General features: G+C 47.4%; 1 protein-coding gene across 2 annotated transcripts in view; it reads right to left on the bottom strand.

Annotated features, from left to right (window-relative positions):
- The window catches only part of PRKCZ (protein kinase C zeta), an 89917-nt gene extending 75099 nt beyond the window's left edge, over positions 1–14818 (bottom strand). For both annotated transcript variants that reach the window (XM_044445408.1, XM_044445409.1), the window contains exons 1-4: positions 14623–14818; positions 10835–10956; positions 5426–5515; positions 4315–4365 (exon numbers count right to left, since the gene is read on the bottom strand). In XM_044445408.1, coding sequence (XP_044301343.1) covers positions 4315–4365; positions 5426–5515; positions 10835–10956; positions 14623–14693 — 334 coding nt within the window. In that variant the 5' untranslated portion in view covers positions 14694–14818. The remainder of the gene's footprint in view (positions 1–4314; positions 4366–5425; positions 5516–10834; positions 10957–14622) is intronic.
- Between the last annotated feature and the right edge of the window lie 4350 nt (positions 14819–19168).

The raw sequence follows: 19168 nt of genomic DNA, 5'->3' as shown, positions 1-19168 counted from the left end.
GAGACCTAGGACGAAATCTTGAGATTCTATCCGTCTTTCCCTGTACTGCTACATATTTTAAAAATTCCTAAGCAGTTTACATATGCATACTAACATCGCACAAAAAACATGAAGAGTTAAAATCACATTTAAAATACAATTTTACAAACAGCTCCAACTTGCAGTTATAGTACAGGGCAGTGGAGTAATTAAGCCATGGTTGGCTTTATTATTATTATTATTTATTATTATTATTATTATTACAGCATTTCTATGCCGCCCCTTGCCGAAGCCAGGAGAAGCCTGGATGGGCAAAAATCTTTCCAGAAGGCATTTGAAGGAGGCCATGAGAAGTCCCTCGGGCAGGCCCCTCCAAAACTGCCCGAGGGACTTCTCTCCAGCAGGTGGATGCCACCACCAGGAAGTCCAACCCTCCCGGTGGCTACACTCTGAGTATGCTGAAGGGACCAGCAAGGCTACCTCAGATCAGCTCAAGTGTAAGTCAGAGAAAGAGAGAGAGATAAGAGAAAGAAGATATAAAGAGAAAGCAGAATATCCTGGTCCCATGTTGGATCTGCATTTTAACGATATCAAATTTGATTAAGGTTAAGGACACTCTCTCGGCTTCAGACCACCTACAATTCAGCATCAACTTGCTTCACCAGTATTCACAGAAGCAGAGCTATCCAAATTCCTTTTATTTCTGCAAGCAGTCGATACAGGCATGGCTACCAGATACCAAAGTAAATAGAACACAAGAATCACTTTGCTCCATTGCAGCCGCAGGTATGAAAGCGGTGGCTCTAAAGCCGTTCTGCTTACTTTTCAGAAATTTATATTGTTGTTGTTTCTACAACCCTACTCCAGGTAAAATGGAAATTAGCATCTGTATAGGCTGGAGTACCTGATCCTGCCGAATCTTGGTAGCTAAGCAGGGTCAGGCCCAGGGTCAGAAATATGGATGGATGGCTTGGGAATCACCCAGACAACTTTGGTTATGGATAGTATAGAAATGCAATTAATAAACAAATAAGAAGATCATAGTTAGTCAGCAGTGGCAGGAAACCTGCAATGAGGAATGCTTTAAAGAACTTGAATTCAACTACCCTGTTTCTTTCAACCCACAATTTACTAACACAAGTATGTGCGAGCAGGCAGGCAATTAAAAAAAGTGCTAAGCAAACATTGTATTGACCCAGCATCTACAACAGCAGAAATATGCAGGCGTTTTGAATCCAAGGATATCAACTTACAGAGGCAATGGCCACGTTTCCCATCACTGTGACCCTCTGTGCAAATCCCTCATGGTGGGCCGGTTGGGTGGGGATAACCCAGTGTTACCAACAGTCCACCAAACTTACCACGGGTTGTTCTCCCTATTGGACCTTCCAGCCAGTTTCCAGCGTCCTTCATGGTGGAACCCCTCTTGCTCCGATTGCTACCCCTTTGTCCGTTTTAATTTGTCAGTGTTTTTTTAATTAGAAACTCAAAAATGCTCAATTGGAGCCACTGCTTTTTTAATGCGCCCAGAAAACTGTGCAAACGCCGTCTTTATTCTTTTAATTGGTCTTTCACAAGTGAGCACTTTTGGCTGTGCAAAAGAGGCAGCCAGGCCTGGCCGATGTCCTTGTCCGTTTCTGCCCTCGAAGGAAGTGACACAGCGCAGAAGGTGATAAACTAACGAGGCAAGCATGCGTTTTGGCTAATTTGCACCTCAGTGCTGAGCTGCCAGTTCAGCGCATGGAAGAGTGATGGCGATCCACTCAGTTTCTAGTGCTGAACTGACAGTTCTCGATGCTCTCCACATTCGACAGTCCCCTGAATCGCCAGCTACTCCAGAAAGAGAGACTATCAACCCGTCCTACTTATATAAGAGCACTTGTGTATGCAGTTCCCTAACACTTCTAATAAACATCACACAGAAGTGTACATAATTCCGTGATTGGGGAAGTAAATGCAGGTGGAATGCATGCAGATTTCACAGCCAATACCTAAATGGAAGAAAATAAACTGACGTGGTGGCTGGAAATTATGGAAGCCATGCACATTTCCTTTTCATGCGTTTTCCAGACATGAAATTTCCCAGCAAAAAGGTGTCCATTTGCCGTTTTTGCATGCCATCAAGTACTGACCAACTTACAGGCACCCCAAAAAATAACCGTTCTCCAAAGTCTCCCATCCTCGGCAGCCCTGCTCAGCCCTTCTAAACAAGGCTGCGGCCACCTTTGAGGAACTGATCCTTCTCATGTTCGGCCATCTTCTGCCTCCAACTTTCTCCAGCGTGATGCTCTTCTCCAACAGGGCTTGCCTTCACGTGATGAGCCCAAAGCACAACATCCTTGGTTTCGCCATTTTTGCTTCCAGGGCTTGCTTCGATCCGGGACACACTTCTCTTCTGTTGATGTGAACAGTCCTCTTCCGAAGCAGGTGGGTGACTCCTACTCTGGTGTTTCATCTTTGGCCATTTTGCCTGAAGTGGCCCTGCTGGGAAAGCAGACTAGGGACCCAGGGTGGCCCTCGGGGGGCAGTGCTTCCAACTTCTTTGACACCCTCGAACCCCCTCAGTACGTTAAGGTGTGCATCAAATGTGTGAGTGTGTGGGGAACATTTCTAGACAGTTAAAAAAAACCTGAGGGAACCAGTGGGATTCCCCCCCACCCTTTCATATGGCCTCATACTCTCCTGAGCTGCCTTCTCAGGATGTAGCTTAGAACGATCAAGGAAACATAGCACCTGCAGCAAGTACTTGAAAAAGGTGCAGGTGGGGAGGTGGTTAACATTCCCTCTTTCTGGCCAAGGCAGTGCCAGAAATGCAGAACTGGTTTGCTACACGGGATGTGTTGTGTCTTGGGCACCTGGCAACACACCTAGCTGCCCGGCAAGCTTCCGTAGGACTAATGAGCTTGTACATGAACAAAAGATGTCTTAGCTAATGTTTCTGCAGCCACGGGGCGAAGATCGAAAGGCCAGACCTAAAGGGATTTGATTTCCCTTCACATTGCACAGCCCTCCCCATGATAAACTAGAAACTGCCCTTGATTTCAAAAGAATCTTATCGCACGGTAAACGGGGCCACTTTTGTGAAAACACAATTTCAACCTTCTCTTGTGGCGGGGGAACAAACTTGGTCGTTACATTGCTTAGATTCAGACTAAGATGCGTAGAAACTGCCACTTTTAAAAAGAGGGAAGAGTACAAAATACGTGTGTCACGCCGCAGGATGAGAGAGTTACACTCTTGAATACTGATAGTCAAAGTAACTGGAGTGTATTGAGCAGCGAACATGAATCAAGAGTTCAATATTGGTTCTGTGAGATAAATGCAATTGAACAGAATACACCGGATCCAGCTTAAATTCGCTACCCCTGAATCGGCAGCTAGGTTTCCAGACGACAGCCATCCCATACCGCATGGAATCCTGCCTCACTTCTGCCAGCCGTCACATGTTCATTCCCATAGTGCTTCTCTTTGCCAGCAGGAGTGATTAAAGTAACCAGGGGGGAAAGTTTCATGTGTTGCGCACACCACGATTCCTGGGTTGTTAGACTCGCTTGCATGCCAGAACTGCAAACCAGGGCTTGTTGTCAATGTGTGAATCCTGGCTGGCGAGAGGTGTGACAAACCAGGAGTGTGCTGTAGTGTTCCTGGTTCTGTAAGTCATTCTCACTGCAGGAGAAGCCAAGGACGGCACAAGCCCCACAAACTCACATGCCGATTCGGTTGCAATAAACCACGATTGTCTAGGGTCCCGGCTTGCCATTATGTGCAAATCCCCTTACTAAGACAAGCAGGCCATGGCATGGGCTGGATCAGTTGCACTGATATCAGAGGAACCGGAGAGCAACAAAATCTAGATGTGACCCAATGAGGGCAATATTCCAGCTGAGAACAATAGGATCACCACCATTATCATCAAACCCTACTTTAAGGAAGACGGTTTGCTTCTCATTGTAGCTGTGATATGTTCAGTGCCTTTCAACAGAATGCATACACTAAGATGGCATTCAACAGAAACGAAGACTTTGCATTCATCCTGATCCAGCTTATTTCCAGAAGACGATTGCAATACGATGGTAAGTAGGAAGACGACTGCATTCACCACTCGTAAATGCTTTGGTTAAAAAGCCAAGAAATACAATCTTAGTTCACTCATTAGCTTTAAATATGGAGAAGCGGCATGATCTTTAAACTTTATTTTTGCATGAAGAGCCACCCAAGATATTACAAACACCGTTCTCATAAAAGAAATATTTTGAAGTACAGTAAGAGGGAATTCATCCCTGAGATGCGCAAGGACAGGGAAAAAAAATACGAACGCGGCATTTCGATACTTACGGTCTTCTCCTGGACAGGGCATCCCTGGCTTTTCTGGAATGCTGGGGAAGACTGCAACAGACATAAAATGTACAATAATAAATATGTTGCATTTGTTATCGAACATCATTCCTGTGGATTCACCATTTTTTCCACAAAACCCTGATGACAGATCACTTCCATGGTTACAGAACAGGGACTCAAAGGTAGGAGAACTTCCTGGAGACATTTTGCTTAGGAGAAAGCTGAAGAAGGTAACAGGCTTATGTAGGGTTAGGTAAACAAAGGCAACAAAACCCAGGAAGGTGGGGGGGTTGGTGAACTAGGAAACATTTGCAGAAGCAACAGGCATTGAGCAGAAATTTACAGAAAAAGCTGCATTATTTATTATTATTTCTTTCATTTCTATGCTGCCCCACAGTCAAAGCTTTCTGGCTGGTTTACACACTCCATGAAAGCAATGATAAAAATGCAGTATGAATTCCCAGAAAAATCTGGGAAAGGAGAGCTTTTCCAGGCGCACTGGTGCAAACATTTTCTCCAGGCAAAAACAGAGGGACATGTGTACTGAGCCAACAGCAGAACTGACAGGGAGCAAAACACAGACCCATCCACATGGCCTATTTTTCTCATGTGAACGCTTTAGTTATGTACCCCCACTGGCCCCCAGGATAGCTTTCAGACTTTGCCAGCCACACGCCGACAGGTTACAGAGAGCACTAAAGGTAAAGCTCAGAACTTAAGGGCTTCCAAGGGAGGTGCTTGAGGCCCCATCGGAGCAGGTGTTCAAGGATAGGCTGGACATGCACATGGTGGCCATGTCATGAGTGGAGCCAGCTGGAGCCAGGGGTCAGACTAGATGGCCCGGGAGACCCCTTCTGACTCGCTCTGTTTCTATGTTTCTACCTTGATGTCTGTAGAGTGCAGATACCTGGAATGGGTGGGAGGGGAATCGGATCTCAGAGCGATTTAAGCAACATTTCAGAAGGAAAGAAAAAGTAAAAAGAGGCTTGGTGTCCCGAGCGTCTGATAGCAAAATTGGAGACTAACAGGATACAGACAGAAAGGTCTGCTAAATGGCGGCACTCCCCAGAGAAGGCGAACTGAACTTCTCGGAAAGTGGATCACTTGCCATGAATGATGAGACCTTCATCCTTGTGTTGACAGTACAAGCGGAACGCTTCTTCCAGCTCCATCTGCGACGAAATGGTGCATGGATCACCTGCGAAGGAGAGAGCGAGAACGAGGGGTACTATGCAAGCCAACTGGGGAGACCTCGACTCCTGTTTGGTCACGGTCCTTTTCCATTGCTAAAGGTGTGATTTGCAGCCAAAGGTGGACTCCTCAGAAGCAAACCTCATCAGAAGAGCAAAGCCAGGTTTGGTGCCAAAATGCCCCATGTGTGGCTCTTTCTCTGGGGGCTGTGATTTGGAGAGACGCTGCTTCCCGCAGCCCATTCCTCTGGGAGCCATGCGCCATGCGGAGAGGACGCTGGAAAATGAGCGTGGAGGAAAAGGGGAGCAGCTCTATCCCACTCGATGTGAAAAGGGAAGCCCATGCCACTGTACCCAAAAAGTATCACAGGGTTTGTGTCTTTAGATTGCTGGTTCGTAAACTGTTCTGAGAGCCAATCCGGCTAATTGAATGGGTGCGGAAAAAAACTTAAATAAAAGGGCTGATATTTGTGGGCTTAAATATAAGGTGGACAGAGACAATCTTTTCTAGGAGTAGCCCCCATAACCTCAAAGATGGCTGCCTGAGATGCCCTTTCCTATTTTGGAGGGGGGCAGGTTCGGCAACAGATGGCAGCTGCTGGAAAAGGGAATTGAAAAGAGGCACTGTGTCTGGCGAATGCCACATATTCATTTATTTATACAGGTATTCTAGGTCGCCTATAATTGCCGAGGTCTTCTTAGGTGGCTTACAATACATCAAACATATTAGCAAAATAAAACCCATTAAAACCAATTAAAGCACAATGAATTAAAACATCTATGAAAGCAATATAAAAAGGGCTGTAGGATTCAGGCTAAGTGTTAAAAAAAAAATCCTAAAAGGGTATGCCTTTGCCTGGTGCTGAAAGGTAAATAAAGATGGCGCCAGGCAAACCTCCCTAGGGAGGGGGTTCCAAAGATGGGGGCAGCAGCGGAGAAGGCCCTGCGTCTGGTTGCCCCCCCCCCAGTCTCCCCAAGGGGTGGCTCTGGCAGAAGGGCCTCCTGAGTTGATCTCAGAGGGTGGGCAGGTGTATCTGGGGGCAGACGGTCCTTTAGACAGCCAGGCCCCGAGCCACTGAGGGCTTTGCATGTCAACACAAGCTCCTTGAATTGAGCAGGGGCCACAACTGGCAGCCGTGACCTTCTTTCAGCACTGGGGTTCTACGGGCCGCTCCGGCAGTGCCAGTTACCGAACAAGCAGCCAGACCCTGCACCAGTTGCAACTGCTGGCCCATCTTCAAGGGCAGCCCCACAGAGGACTCTGGATCCTGGCCACAGTCCTTGGGTTAACAAGGATTCCTGGGAGCCCTAAAAGTATTTGCCGGAGGGGACAACAGCCAGTGTGGAATGGTGACTAGAGTACAGGACTGGGGCTCCGGAAATCCGGGTTCTGGTACCCACTTGGCCCCTGGAGCTCCCCGGGTGGCTCTCTCCCAGCCTGGCCTACCTCACAGGGTTGCTGTGGGGGGGGGAAGGAAGCCCATGGGAGCTCCCTTGGATTCCCTGAAAGAGGGATAAACGGCAGGATATGTAATAAAAATAACGATGAAAATAATGGATAAAGTTTGGGCTTGCTTTAACTTTTCCTAGCAATATTAGTATTTTGTCTGCCTCCTCTTTTGCGAGCAGCAGCACAAGTTTTAAAGCGACCTCCTCCAACCTGATCTCCTCCAGCTGCTTTGAACTGCAGGATTCCTGAATCTTGGCCAGGCCAGCTGAAGCAGGAACCAAGAACAAGACGGGAGGCAGAGTGCTTCAGAGCGGCAGGGGAGTTGCTCAGAATGCTTACAGAAACTGGCTCCCGTTCTCTCAGGGTTGCTAACCAGAATCCTCGCTCGCTCCAGCTGGAAAATAAACGAGCGAATGCCATCTGAAGCAGTGACGGACTTCAGCTCCGTTTGTGGGGGTGGAGAGTATTAAGTCTCACAGTTCAGACTAGCAGCTTGCAGAGGGAGAATGAAGGTGTTTGCTCAGTCTGAATGGTGACTGTGAAGGCTTGGAAACCAAAAAGCGGAGTGTGAAAAAGAGCCTTATACAGCAAAGTGCGACATATCTCTCCTTTGGATGGTGTCCCTAGATTTGAACAGCAGTTTAAAGCTTTGGAATAATGGAACGGACAAATTGGAATAGTATAATACTGTGATGATTGAAAGAATCACTTAGCTTGCTATTAAGAATTGGCAGAACTTTTGAAAAGCAGTGCTCAAGGAGGTTTCTAACTTGAACATGGGTTATTTGGAGGAAAATCACACTGAGTTGCACTGAAATTATGCCCAGGAAGGCATGCATGGAATTATGATTTTAGAAGAACATGGTGTGTGTTGTCAGTAAGAAATAGAATTTAAGAACTCCTAGAATCTGAGTACAACAGTCATTCTCCTTTTAACAGAGGCTTTAAGACAAGCTGTTCCCCTATAAAGCCTTCAAGGAATCTTGAGACCCCTACATGCCAAAGGTTTGGTTTTCCCATAAACATTTAACAAAACCCAAACTACACTGTAGCTGTTCCAAGGAATAATTTCAGAAACTTAACTGGAAAAGCCATACCTGAAAAGTAGACTCTAACCTTTAAAAATCGGCATTAAAAAAGCAAGAGGAGTTTCTTGTAAACACTTGCAATTCTCTCTCACTTTTCTAATTTTTGAGGGGTATTGGAATGTGGAACAACTTCACACTTTCCCAACGTCACTGTAAGAAAGCCTGTTAATGTTTTCCTTGAAATTTCTCACACAATACAAATCATAACAGTCCAGCCAGAAGAAAACAGAAGATACAACTTAAGCTCTCTAATGGACTTTAGGAGCTGTGAATATACTAATGAAGTATGAATGGGAATAAAGGCTTACATGCTGAAAGAAATCTTTGTTTCTCTCAAAGCATAATAAGAAACAATGTACTGAGGAAAAATAAGAACAGGCCAGGCTGTTCTTCAGAACTTGAGTCTGATGAAATTCAGTGTAAAGATGGTTTAGCTGAAGAGGAACATTTGATTAAAAAGCACGCCTTATCTGTCCTGTTGGTCCTTGCCTGAAGTGGGAGCTCGCCAATTACTTTCCTAGCATCACTGAGTTGGAGGGCACCTTAGAAGTCATCTAGTCCAGCCCCTTTCTCAAGACAGGCTCTATAACACCGCACACAACAGTCTCTGCTTAGTTACCTCCAACAAAGCAGAGCCACAGAATGTATCTGGATACACTCAAGAGTCTTTGCCAATTTCCCCTGTTTTACTGTCCTGCCATGAGACTTCCTTAAATTTCCCCTTCCATTCCTTAGCTCTGCCCTGACTTTTGTGCCACTTTCGTGAGCTTCTCCCTCCTCTTTGGGTAGCCCAAATAAATAATGGCAACAGTACAATAATTCCATCATACTTTCCTTTAGCAACCAGACTGCCTTCCCGGAAGGCCACGACATACACACGCAATGAAAGGCACAACTCTGAGAAACATTCCTGCGTCAGAATCCAGAAACAGCTTTGTCAAGAAAAGCTTTTTTCCTTTCGACATATCCCCAGTAGGACGCCACCTATCCATGCACAAGCACGAAAGATATCACATATTGCCGGCGAAGGCCTCAGACGAATATATTGGAATGTGTTACGCAAGAACAGCTCGGCCAGCTTTTGCTCGTCTCACAGCAACTACAGTGGAGTTCTCCCGGGAAGAACGTACTCCCATCTTTAAGTCCATCTTTCAAAAGCCAGCCACCCAACAGAGCTCAAGAACGTGACTCAAGCTTGTTGCTCAACGTGGGCAGCCAGGAAAAAAAGCACGAAGAAGCAACGCACACCTCAGACTTGGGGGTGTTAAGCAGCAACACATATTTAGCAGCCTGAGGGGACACTGCAACACAGGCCGATGGGTGGACTCTCCCCCTCTGGGCCCCCTTACAGGGGGCCATTCCGGATCCAATCCCTAACTGTCTGTTTAAATGGCTACCTCAGAATTTCAAGCCTTGCCCCAGTTTCACAGACACGAGGAAAAAACATTTAAGAAAATGCTGCCATGCATGCATAGGATGGCATGTTCCAAAAGACTGTGCAGGATATTCCGCATGACCTCTTTTGAAATGTTTTGTAGAAGCACCGAACTACAGGAAAACTAAACAACACACAGAATGAACCTGCAAAATAAACGCTGCAATGATTCACCAGGAACATGTCTCATTTTACTGGTTTTCATGGCGTGGCCACGTGGGGCAGGACAGCTTCTGTCCACAGTAAATCAATCAAGAGCGTTGGTCACACTTGTGCCCAAGGATTTAGCTCCACACTGGCAGCCTGGAGAATATTTGCGAATCAGGAGGGAAAAAAGACCGTAGAGGCACAGTAGAGCTAACATGCTGTATAGCAGCAAATCACACCCGATTCGAAGATTTCAAATTTCTGCAAGGCACTGAGGGAACATCATCGTGAGTAGCAGCACAAGACAACCAGACTCCAAGTCATTACGGTGCGCACACACAGACACACAAATGCAAGAGGCCCATTTCTCTCATTAGCTGGAGCAGTTCACAGGGCCTTCTTAACAGAGGTGGGAAAATCCCGTTAGAAGGAATTCAGAAAATCTTTTTTTACACTGCATCTATATCCCATCTTTTTCCCCCTCTTGGAGGGAACTCAAGCCTGTTTACACCGTTCTTCCCCACTCCATTTTTAGCTGCACAACAACCACCCTGCAAGGTAGGCCAGGCTGAGTGTCCTTGACTTGGCCCAATATTACCCCGTGAGCTTCACGGCTGTGTAGGGGCCAGAACTTCCATGCTGTGCTGGTTCCCTGATACAGGACAATTTGAAAAATTCAACAGAACTGACATCTGTTCAAGGAAATTGCAAAGCTTTCAATAATTCAGAATTGAATCTTTCCTATTTAATGCTGCTTGTCATGGCTGGATAATTAGCAGTAATGTAAAATTCACCTGAGAAATATTTGTCAAAAACTCATTTAAAGGTTAAAAAAAAAAAAGGTAAAGGTAAAGGTTTCCCCATGACATTAAAGGCCAGTCATGGCTGACTCCAGGGGGCGGTGCGCACCTCCGTTTCCTGGCCGAGGGAGCCAGCGTTTGTCCGCAGACGGTCTCTGTGGTCATGTGGCCAGCATGACTAACACCAAGGTGCACTGAACACTGTTACCTGCCCACCGAAGTGGGACCTTTTTATCTCCTTGTATTTGTATGCTTTCGAACTGCAAGGTGGGCAGGAGCTGGGACGGAGCAGCGGGAACTCACCCCGTTGTGCAGGTTCGAACCAGCGACCTTTCGATCCACCAGCCCAGCAGCCCATGCACCTGAGAAATATTTGTCCAAAGCCCATTTAGGTGAGTCTGAAATACCTTCATTATCAATCCACTTAAGGGTAATCGGTTGCTCCTGCTGCAGACTGCACATCTCTCTCACTTCATCACACAGTTCGTCATAGTTCATGGATGCACCCAGGTTTGTTATGAGGATGTCCCTAAAAGAGATAAATTTATGCATTTAGTAGCTGCAAGTGCTCTCTGAATCACACATTCTTTGCAAAGGCATCCTGACTCAACAAGCATCTCTTGCGACTTCACATTCCAGCATCTCGCAGAAGCCTTCTAGGATGCTTACTATACCAGTAAATAAATACAAGCCAAGGCTGAGTTGATAAGCTCACCTGTCTCTCAGAAAAATCAGATTATCATTGTTGTGCGGCTTCCCCCAGGCACATGGCCCTGTGAGCTTGGCTTCCCTTTAAATTTTATCGTAATGACACAGTCCCTCTGTTTTATCCATCCCTCCCCTCAAACACACCCCTGAATGAGGTGTGAAGCAGTCCACACACAGGTTTATAGTGTGCTGGGGCACAGAAGCCATGGACTCTCCACTGTTACTACAAGCATAAAAACCTAGAGTAGTTTTGCTTCCACACCCCAGGGTGTGTAAAACCTGTGTGCCAAAGCTATGTGCAAATCAAGAGAAACTCTTCCAGTTGCAGAAGCTTGGGGGCAGACGCACGCACGCACAAACACCAAGATTTTCACAAAACAATACATGGTTTGAGAAATGACTGAACATATAGCACACTAATAAACCATTTATAACAGAATGTGTACACGCATTATTTAAAGCACAATTAAAACTTTCCTGTGCTTTCATTTTGTATCCTCACACCGAAGCCAGTTAAACCCCAGAACGCACAAGACACCGCTGCTTTCAAGGAATCAGATAACAAGGATTCAGCGGTGGCTGACATTTAATTCCATTGGGAAAGGCTGATCTTCACTCAGTATTAAGCCTGACCCCACCATGTGGCAAAACATTTGGAAAATTAAGCACCTATTCTTAGTAAAAAGCATTTCTCACATTCCTCGGCAATTTAGTCAGAATTCAAAAGTTCAAAAACCTGCACATGAGCAAAGCGAAACAAGGAATCCTGTGCAAGGAGGAAGATTATACAAGCGTGACCTACCCTTTAGTCATCCGGCATAATCTGCGATGCTACTTTTAGCGCCACCACACCCAAGTTACACAAATATCCACCCTCCCAAACTTCCATGGAGACACACTTAACACTCAGAAATGCCATGGCGCCTTCCTGCATCTATTGTCGGCAAGTCTCTTCATCACGATGGCAAAGGTGTGTTGTACCACACACAGGCAACATAAAAGATTTAGCACCTCCCTGACTAATTCTTGACACTAATTATGTGGTTTGACATCCACATCTTCCTGCAGTTCGGCATGTCCGATCGAACGAAAGCGGGAATCCAGGAGACACGCTGGAATTCTGCCATGCCACACTTTATCCTGTGATTTGATAAAGTCCTACAGTCCTTTGTGTAGGCTCAATAAAGCCAAATGAAATAAGTAGGGAAACTATTGCTGATATCTTCCGTGGGACAGCAGTGGATGCTCGTTAGAGATTTTACACTGAACCCATTTTATAGCAGGCTAAGAAAAATGTTGCCCAGAGAACGAAAATGAAGTCACTTCTCACAGTGACATTTGGAATGCCTTAGAATTAAAATGAGCCATGATGAACTTAAAAATGCCGTACGGATTCATTTTGTCAACAGTTATTCAAGGTGTGTTACTACATGCAATGACGAATAGGCTGACTAGCATGTCAATCAACCCTAATCCCTCCTGAAGTATTCCCAAGGGAATGTTCATATTCGACTGTTATTTCTAGTTTACTCAGCAATTCTACGAAGCCTCATGGAATCCACTCCCAAGCCAGTAACATGTACATAGGTTCTAGCTAGCATTACATCGTCTTTGCTATGAATGCAGGCGTATAATTAACTAGGATGTATATTCTTTTCGAGCTCTATCTTTGCATTGAGAACACTCACATGGCACAAACAGTGTGACTAAGACGCCAACATTCTTTTCGTGTTAGCGTTTGTATAAGCAAACAAATAGCTGTAACAAATCTAAGCAAACAAATAGCTATTGGTAAACCTCATCCTCAGCACAAGATACAAAATGGCATTATTCTGCTGCTTCAGAGGCAGATCTCACAACAAAATCTTTTAGAAAAATCACAGCATCCCCACATTGCAGGAGTGACACTATATATGGCTCTAGACCAAGGGCTGAATTCAATTTTGGAGAGGGTGAGAGGGGCATGCGTTCCAGAGGTAGCTAAGGGCAAAAGACCCCCACATATTTTAGCTTGTTATTTAAACTCTGCCTTCCCTGCTCTGGCAAGGAACCCAAGGAGCTTATGTGGCTCTCCTCTCCGTTTTATCTTCACAACAGCCCTGTGAGGTAGGTCAGCATGAGTGACAGTGAGTGCCCCAAAGTTAACCAGGGAGCCCTCATGGCTGAGTAGGGGCTAGAACTGGATCTCCCAAGTCACGTTCGAGCACTGACCACTACACCAAACTACCTTAAAGCTCTTTAGGGCTGGTAACTAATCTTAAGAGAGGGAGTCCAGTCTTTTAGAATACGAAAAACTCACAAAAGCTGGAAGACCCCAAATGATTGGCAGGAGATGATCTGGAGAGCCCTCTCAAGGGCCAGGCTGGGATTCTGGTGTGGGCCAGACCGAGACCAGAAGCCCTGCTCTAAGTGGTAACATTTAGCTATGCCAAAAAGTGAATTAACTTACTCTCCCACCTCCATCTTTTAAATCTTGTATTATTCCTGGTTTATATTATATTATAATATATATTATAATATATTATATTATAATATGTCTCATATTATAATATGAGATATTATATAATATTATGATATAATATTATAATATTATATAATATATAATATTATAATGATATAATATTATAATCATGTCTCATATTATAATATGAGACATGTCATTCTCAGGACACAGAAGTTACATGGCTGGAAATCATGTATGGAATGCCGCTCCGAAATTTACACTGCATGGCAGGCAGATCAGAGTCCATATGAAAGAATTTTATTTATTTTTCGATTTATAGCCTGCCTTTTTCCTACAAAGGGCTCAAGGCAGCTGACATCATTCTCCTCCTCCATCTTATCCCCACAACAACAACCCTGTGAGGTAGGTCGGGCTGAGAGTCTGTGACTGGCCCAAAGTCACCCAGCTGGCTCCATAGTCGAGCGGGGACTAGGACCCAGATCGCCTGAGTTCCAGTCCCATGCTCTTAATGAACGGGAATAAACATGCCCCTAATTTCAAGTCCTTTAGACACTCAGGTTATATGTCAGTTTCTCTGTAATGGACCATATTGTGGCCATCCGTTTTTTTCTGACAGTCTGTCACTGTGAGAGTCACTTGCAAAGGAGATGTTGTCAAGAGAAATCAAGTCATGTCCTTATAGGTAAAAGTTCATTCTCATCACTAAAAATGGATAAAAACAAAGCTCTCAAAATTAAGAGCTTTGTTATTTCATTAAGAATATGAAATACTTTTTTACCTCTCTGGATTCTATAGGGCTTGTACCCTTCCCAGAATGTCTTTAAATTCGCTTCATTCAAGAGCACAAATTTTGCACCCAATCACCATACAAATAGGACTAACATTTCCTGCCAAATTTCACAATGCCCACACCACAAAAGAAAATCCAATGGATTATTAGCACAAAACTGCAGCCTGCACAAAATAGAAGATGTAGAAAAAATAGCATTCAAATTGCAACCCCCACCTCCAAATATCACTTACCCATTATAATGAGTTTTTACTCTGATAAAATCCCTCTTCATGTTCATTTTTGATCCCATTCTGCTGGGCATGATACTGACGGTAACCAAAGTGGAAAACAAATTATGTGTCTATTGTCCTGTCTTCCCAATCACTCAACGAATGTAGAGAGTTGTAATACATGAGCAGGTGAAGTTTTCAAACTGTTTCTTCTGAAGTAATACTGCACCAGACTACAAGGAAGCAAGAAAGGCATAAATGAACAAAGCAGAGAAATAACTGGAAAACAGAACAGATAGAGCGCTAACAATAAACCGACATACAAGAAATCAAGACAATCAATGGGGCATTTCATGTTCACATTTTTCCAGTACCCTAATTTTCTTGTTACAGAAATGCTAAAGTTTTCGTGAAAGCTGCTTACAAACACCTATTGCATATAAAAATCAATATTCCGAAATGCAGGGCAATTCATTTAAAGCAAGCGAAAATCAATTTAAAACGGCATGCTAGAAGTCAGGTAGCACTCTAGCCAGTAATAACTTATTGCAAATCTTAACTCTGCAAACAAATTTTCTAGCTGGCTTGTGACACCTTCACCTTCCGAGTACTGCTAAATTTCTTAGAGAATATATGGGTGGAGTAGCTTGCTTGCAAACTTGGAAAGGGAAGAAAGATAAGGCACAACACTGAGACAAACCATTTGCTTCCCCGTGTTATGGAAAGGAAAGTTACCAATATTTCAGACTTGTACAGAGGAGACTAATATGTGCAAATATGAAGTGGGGGGGGTTCAATCAACTTTTTCAAGGTGACAAGACAGCTCCTTATGTTTTCTCCCTTCTTCCATCATTTCCTAGGATTTCAAAAATGCAACGGGGAAGCAGAAGAGGCGCTCAAGCTTACAACCTCCTTCTCTCTGGCATGTAAGGTATGTACATAAGTTTAACCCCTGCAGGGAATGTTCAGAATTTTTATTAGCAGTCTTACTACACACCGGGATCAAATTCGCAGCTCTGAACATGTTCTCCCTTCCATATATAAAACAGAGCATCGTATACACGCTAAAATGGTTGGGCCTGAAGGTGGGAAGTCACTTTTCAGATGAAGCAACATTGCTAAATCATCTACCCTGCTGCTAGCAAATTCTCTAGGCAATCTCTGCATTCAGGAAATAGAGCTTCTCCGCCTCCACTCTCCCCGAGATAAAAGTAGGTTTAAGGGGATGCATGGAAAACTTCAGCTTCTCAGTACAGTATTACCAAAGACATCCAGTACTGCATTGTTTAAGAAGTTCCTAAGAGAGCTAAGAAGACACAGCCTTAGATACTTTTATTTAAACACAACTCAGACATTTTGTTTAAACACAACTCAGACACTTTTGTTTAAACACAACTCAGACACTTTTGTTTAAACAGTCCATACTTTAATTAAGAGGGTGGATTTCAAGCAGCCCCTCAAATTTCCAAGACAGGCCTTAAAAGTTGTGAGCTGTCAATCAAGCCCATCAGTGAATATTGCCTGCTAACACATGTGTCCTTCGCGTTCCTTAAGGGACAGGAAGCCTCATGCCCCACTGTCAAACCTTGCTTGCGCCCTTAAGACCCGAGTCCCACAGGTAAACTCCTCTCAGTTCTCTTTCCACACCCCAGCATCTTTTCCTCAGGGTTTCTTTCGCTCCTTTTTTCTGTCTGAAGGAGCTACCAGGACTAATGTTTCAGAGAATCCGACAGCCCTCTCTCCCCAGAATATGCTGCCCTTTCCCTGCAGTTCCCCAGACTTAGAACATAATCAGAAACACCCGTGTTGTTCCAAGAGTCAGGCTCACTGAGTTGTACAGGTAAGTATGCAAAGGACCCAGAAGTGCCCAGACCCCTTCCGCTGTCCTGCCACTCAGGTAATTGCCCCGCAGCTCATTCACCAAAACGACAAGCTCATTGACCGCCCATCCGCCCCACGCTCGCGCTCCCTTTCCATCCACCCCTTCCTTCAAGCGCTCGACCACCCTTCGGCCTCACTCGCTCTCCCCCCCGCACAGGTACATACCTGGCCGCAGGAGCCCCACTTCCCCTTCCGCCCCGGCGAGGTGAAGCCACCGGAGCGACCGCCGAGTCCGCGCCTCCCTCACCCCAGGTGCGGCTGACGCACGGCGGGGAGGCCCCCCCCCCACTTCGCGGCGTTACGTAAACGGTGTGCGCGCGGCCCCGTGAGACCCGCGGACAGCGAGGGGGCACGCCCCCCGCCCCCCACGCCCCAGCAGCTGCCAGGGGAGCGCCCCGCGCCGCCGCCTTACCCCGCTCGGTCCGGCGCCCAGCCGCTGCAAGCTCCGCGGGGCAGGGACCTGGGCGCGCGCGCGCGCGCGGGGAAGCAGTCCCTCCAGGCGGTCCGGTCGTCCACGCCCTCCGCTCGCGGGGAGGCGGCCCGCTCGGCTCGGCGACGCGGAGGGCACAGCGCGCGGGGCAGCAGCAACAGCAGCGCGGGCCTTTCGGCGCCCGCCCCAAACTTTCCCGGCGGGCGAGCCCCGCTCTCGCTCTCCTCCCTCTTCCTCCTCCTCCTCCTCCTCCTCCGGGCCCGCCCCCGCCCACGCGCGCGCGCGCGCCACCCACCCCAGGAAGTTGGCTCAACTTCCGAGCGGGGGGGAGGGGGAGGGGCGCGCGGCCGCGTCCTCCGCCCGCCCCTCCGCGAGCCGGCTGGCCCGACCCGCGCCACTCCGCCCCCAACATGGCGGCGCCGGCGCGGCCAATGGGCGCGCTGCCCCGCACCTGCCGGCCTATCGCCCGCCGCGCCGCGCCCAGCCCTTACCTGGCGGCCGAGGTACGTGCGTGCGCGGCGCGGCTAATCTGCCTGGCAACGGGGCGGGGCAGCGCGCCCTCCGCCCCGCCACGCGCATCCGGGGCGCCCAGGTGCGGGCACTGCGCCTCTGAGCATGTGCCGAGCGCCCGCTCCCCTCCGCCGAGAAGCCGGGACTGAGCCGCTGCTCCCTCTCGGCGGCCCCCGGCCTCGGGCACTGAGCCGCCACGCGCGGGAGGGGCCCGGCGGGACCGGACCCCCCAGGACTTCGCCCGCCCTCCTGCCGCCCCGCCTGGCGTCTTCCCGGCCCCGGACGCCTCCCTGGGCGCGTGGGGTGGAGAGGGCCCGTCGCCTTGCCCAGGGGCTCCCCGCGGCCAGGCCTGGCGCAGCACCGCCGCCCGGGGGCCTCATCCTGCTTTCGGTCCAGAGGTGGAAGGCGCTGCGCGTGGGGCCGAACCTCGCCGCCCGGACGGGCTCAGCACCATGGCCAGCTCCGCGGGGGCAGCAACAAAACCCGGCCTGGCGCGGAAGTCGTGCTGGCAGGGGCAGCGGGATGGCGGGGCGGAAGCTGGCCCAGAAATTGGGGGCTGCGTATGCAAGATGGGGGATCCAGCCCTCATACACGCCCCCCCCCCCCACGCTATGGCTTTTAAAGAGCATGGGGAGTTTTCGGACAGACACTGCTTTGCACTGCCCAGCAAAATGCATTGTCCATATTTCCACCATGTGGTACGAAAATACAGAACGGGTATCGGTGAAATGCAATGCCTGGACGCCCCCCCCCCCAGTAAAGTTATTGTTCCATTTCTCTTCCACCCCACAGCTAAAGCCGTCTGGGCAATTTACACAAGACGTAGCAAGAAGTATTTTTTATTATAATAGAAGCACTGAAGTGTTGAACCAGCTAAAACAAACCATGTGAATAATACAAAAATATACACAATGTTGTAAGCCGCCCCGAGGTTTCGGCAAGGGGCTGCATAGAAATGTAATAATAATAATAATAATAATAATAATAATAATAATAATATGACTCTGCAGTACCTGGTAACCGCCTCAGCCCCTGGGTGGCCACGTAAGTCCAAAAAGGGCTCAGAAAACGGGGCTTTTGGAACCTGGCACCAAAAAACGGGATAGATGTGGCATCAGCTGGACCACAGTGGGGAGGGTATTCCATGGATGGGGACCACCACCACCACCACGGACACCCTCCCCCTGGTGGCCACCCTCCAGTGGGAATGGGGCAGGGTGACTGCATAATGCAAGCTTTGTGGGAGAGCGCCCCACCTCAGTCCACCAGTATTCTCTCCAACTGTCCACGATTTCAGGATTTCTTTCCTTCTGATCCCCAGCTGGACACTGCAGGATTTAAGTCTGGGACTTTCTGCATGACCTGTATTAAGCTGTCCTGAGATGTTGTCGTAAAAAGCAGCATATTCATTTATTATTTAAAACTAATTATATTAAACAAGGTGTTTTCCTATTTATAGCACATTTTACCTGTTAGGGGACCCCCACATATCCCTTGGACTGCAAGGCAATCAAACCAGTCAGTCCTAGAGGAGATCAACTCTAACTGCTCTTTAGAAGGCCAGGGACTGAAAATGAAACTCAAGTACTTTGGCCACCTAGTGAGAAGGAAGGACTCCCTGGAGAAGAGCCTGATGCTGGGAACAATAGATGGCAAAAGAAGGGGGTGGCAGAGGATGAGGGGGCTGCATGGGGTCACTGGAGAGGTGGGGCTGGGCGGACTCCGGGGGATGGTGGAGGACAGGAG

The sequence above is a fragment of the Varanus komodoensis genome, unplaced genomic scaffold, assembly GCF_004798865.1.
Source record: "Varanus komodoensis strain SLA01 unplaced genomic scaffold, ASM479886v1 scaffold48, whole genome shotgun sequence".
In the NCBI taxonomy this organism is placed as follows: Eukaryota; Metazoa; Chordata; class Lepidosauria; order Squamata; family Varanidae; genus Varanus; species Varanus komodoensis.
Note: the sequence above shows the minus strand (reverse complement) of the source record. Positions and strands in the feature narration are given on the sequence as shown.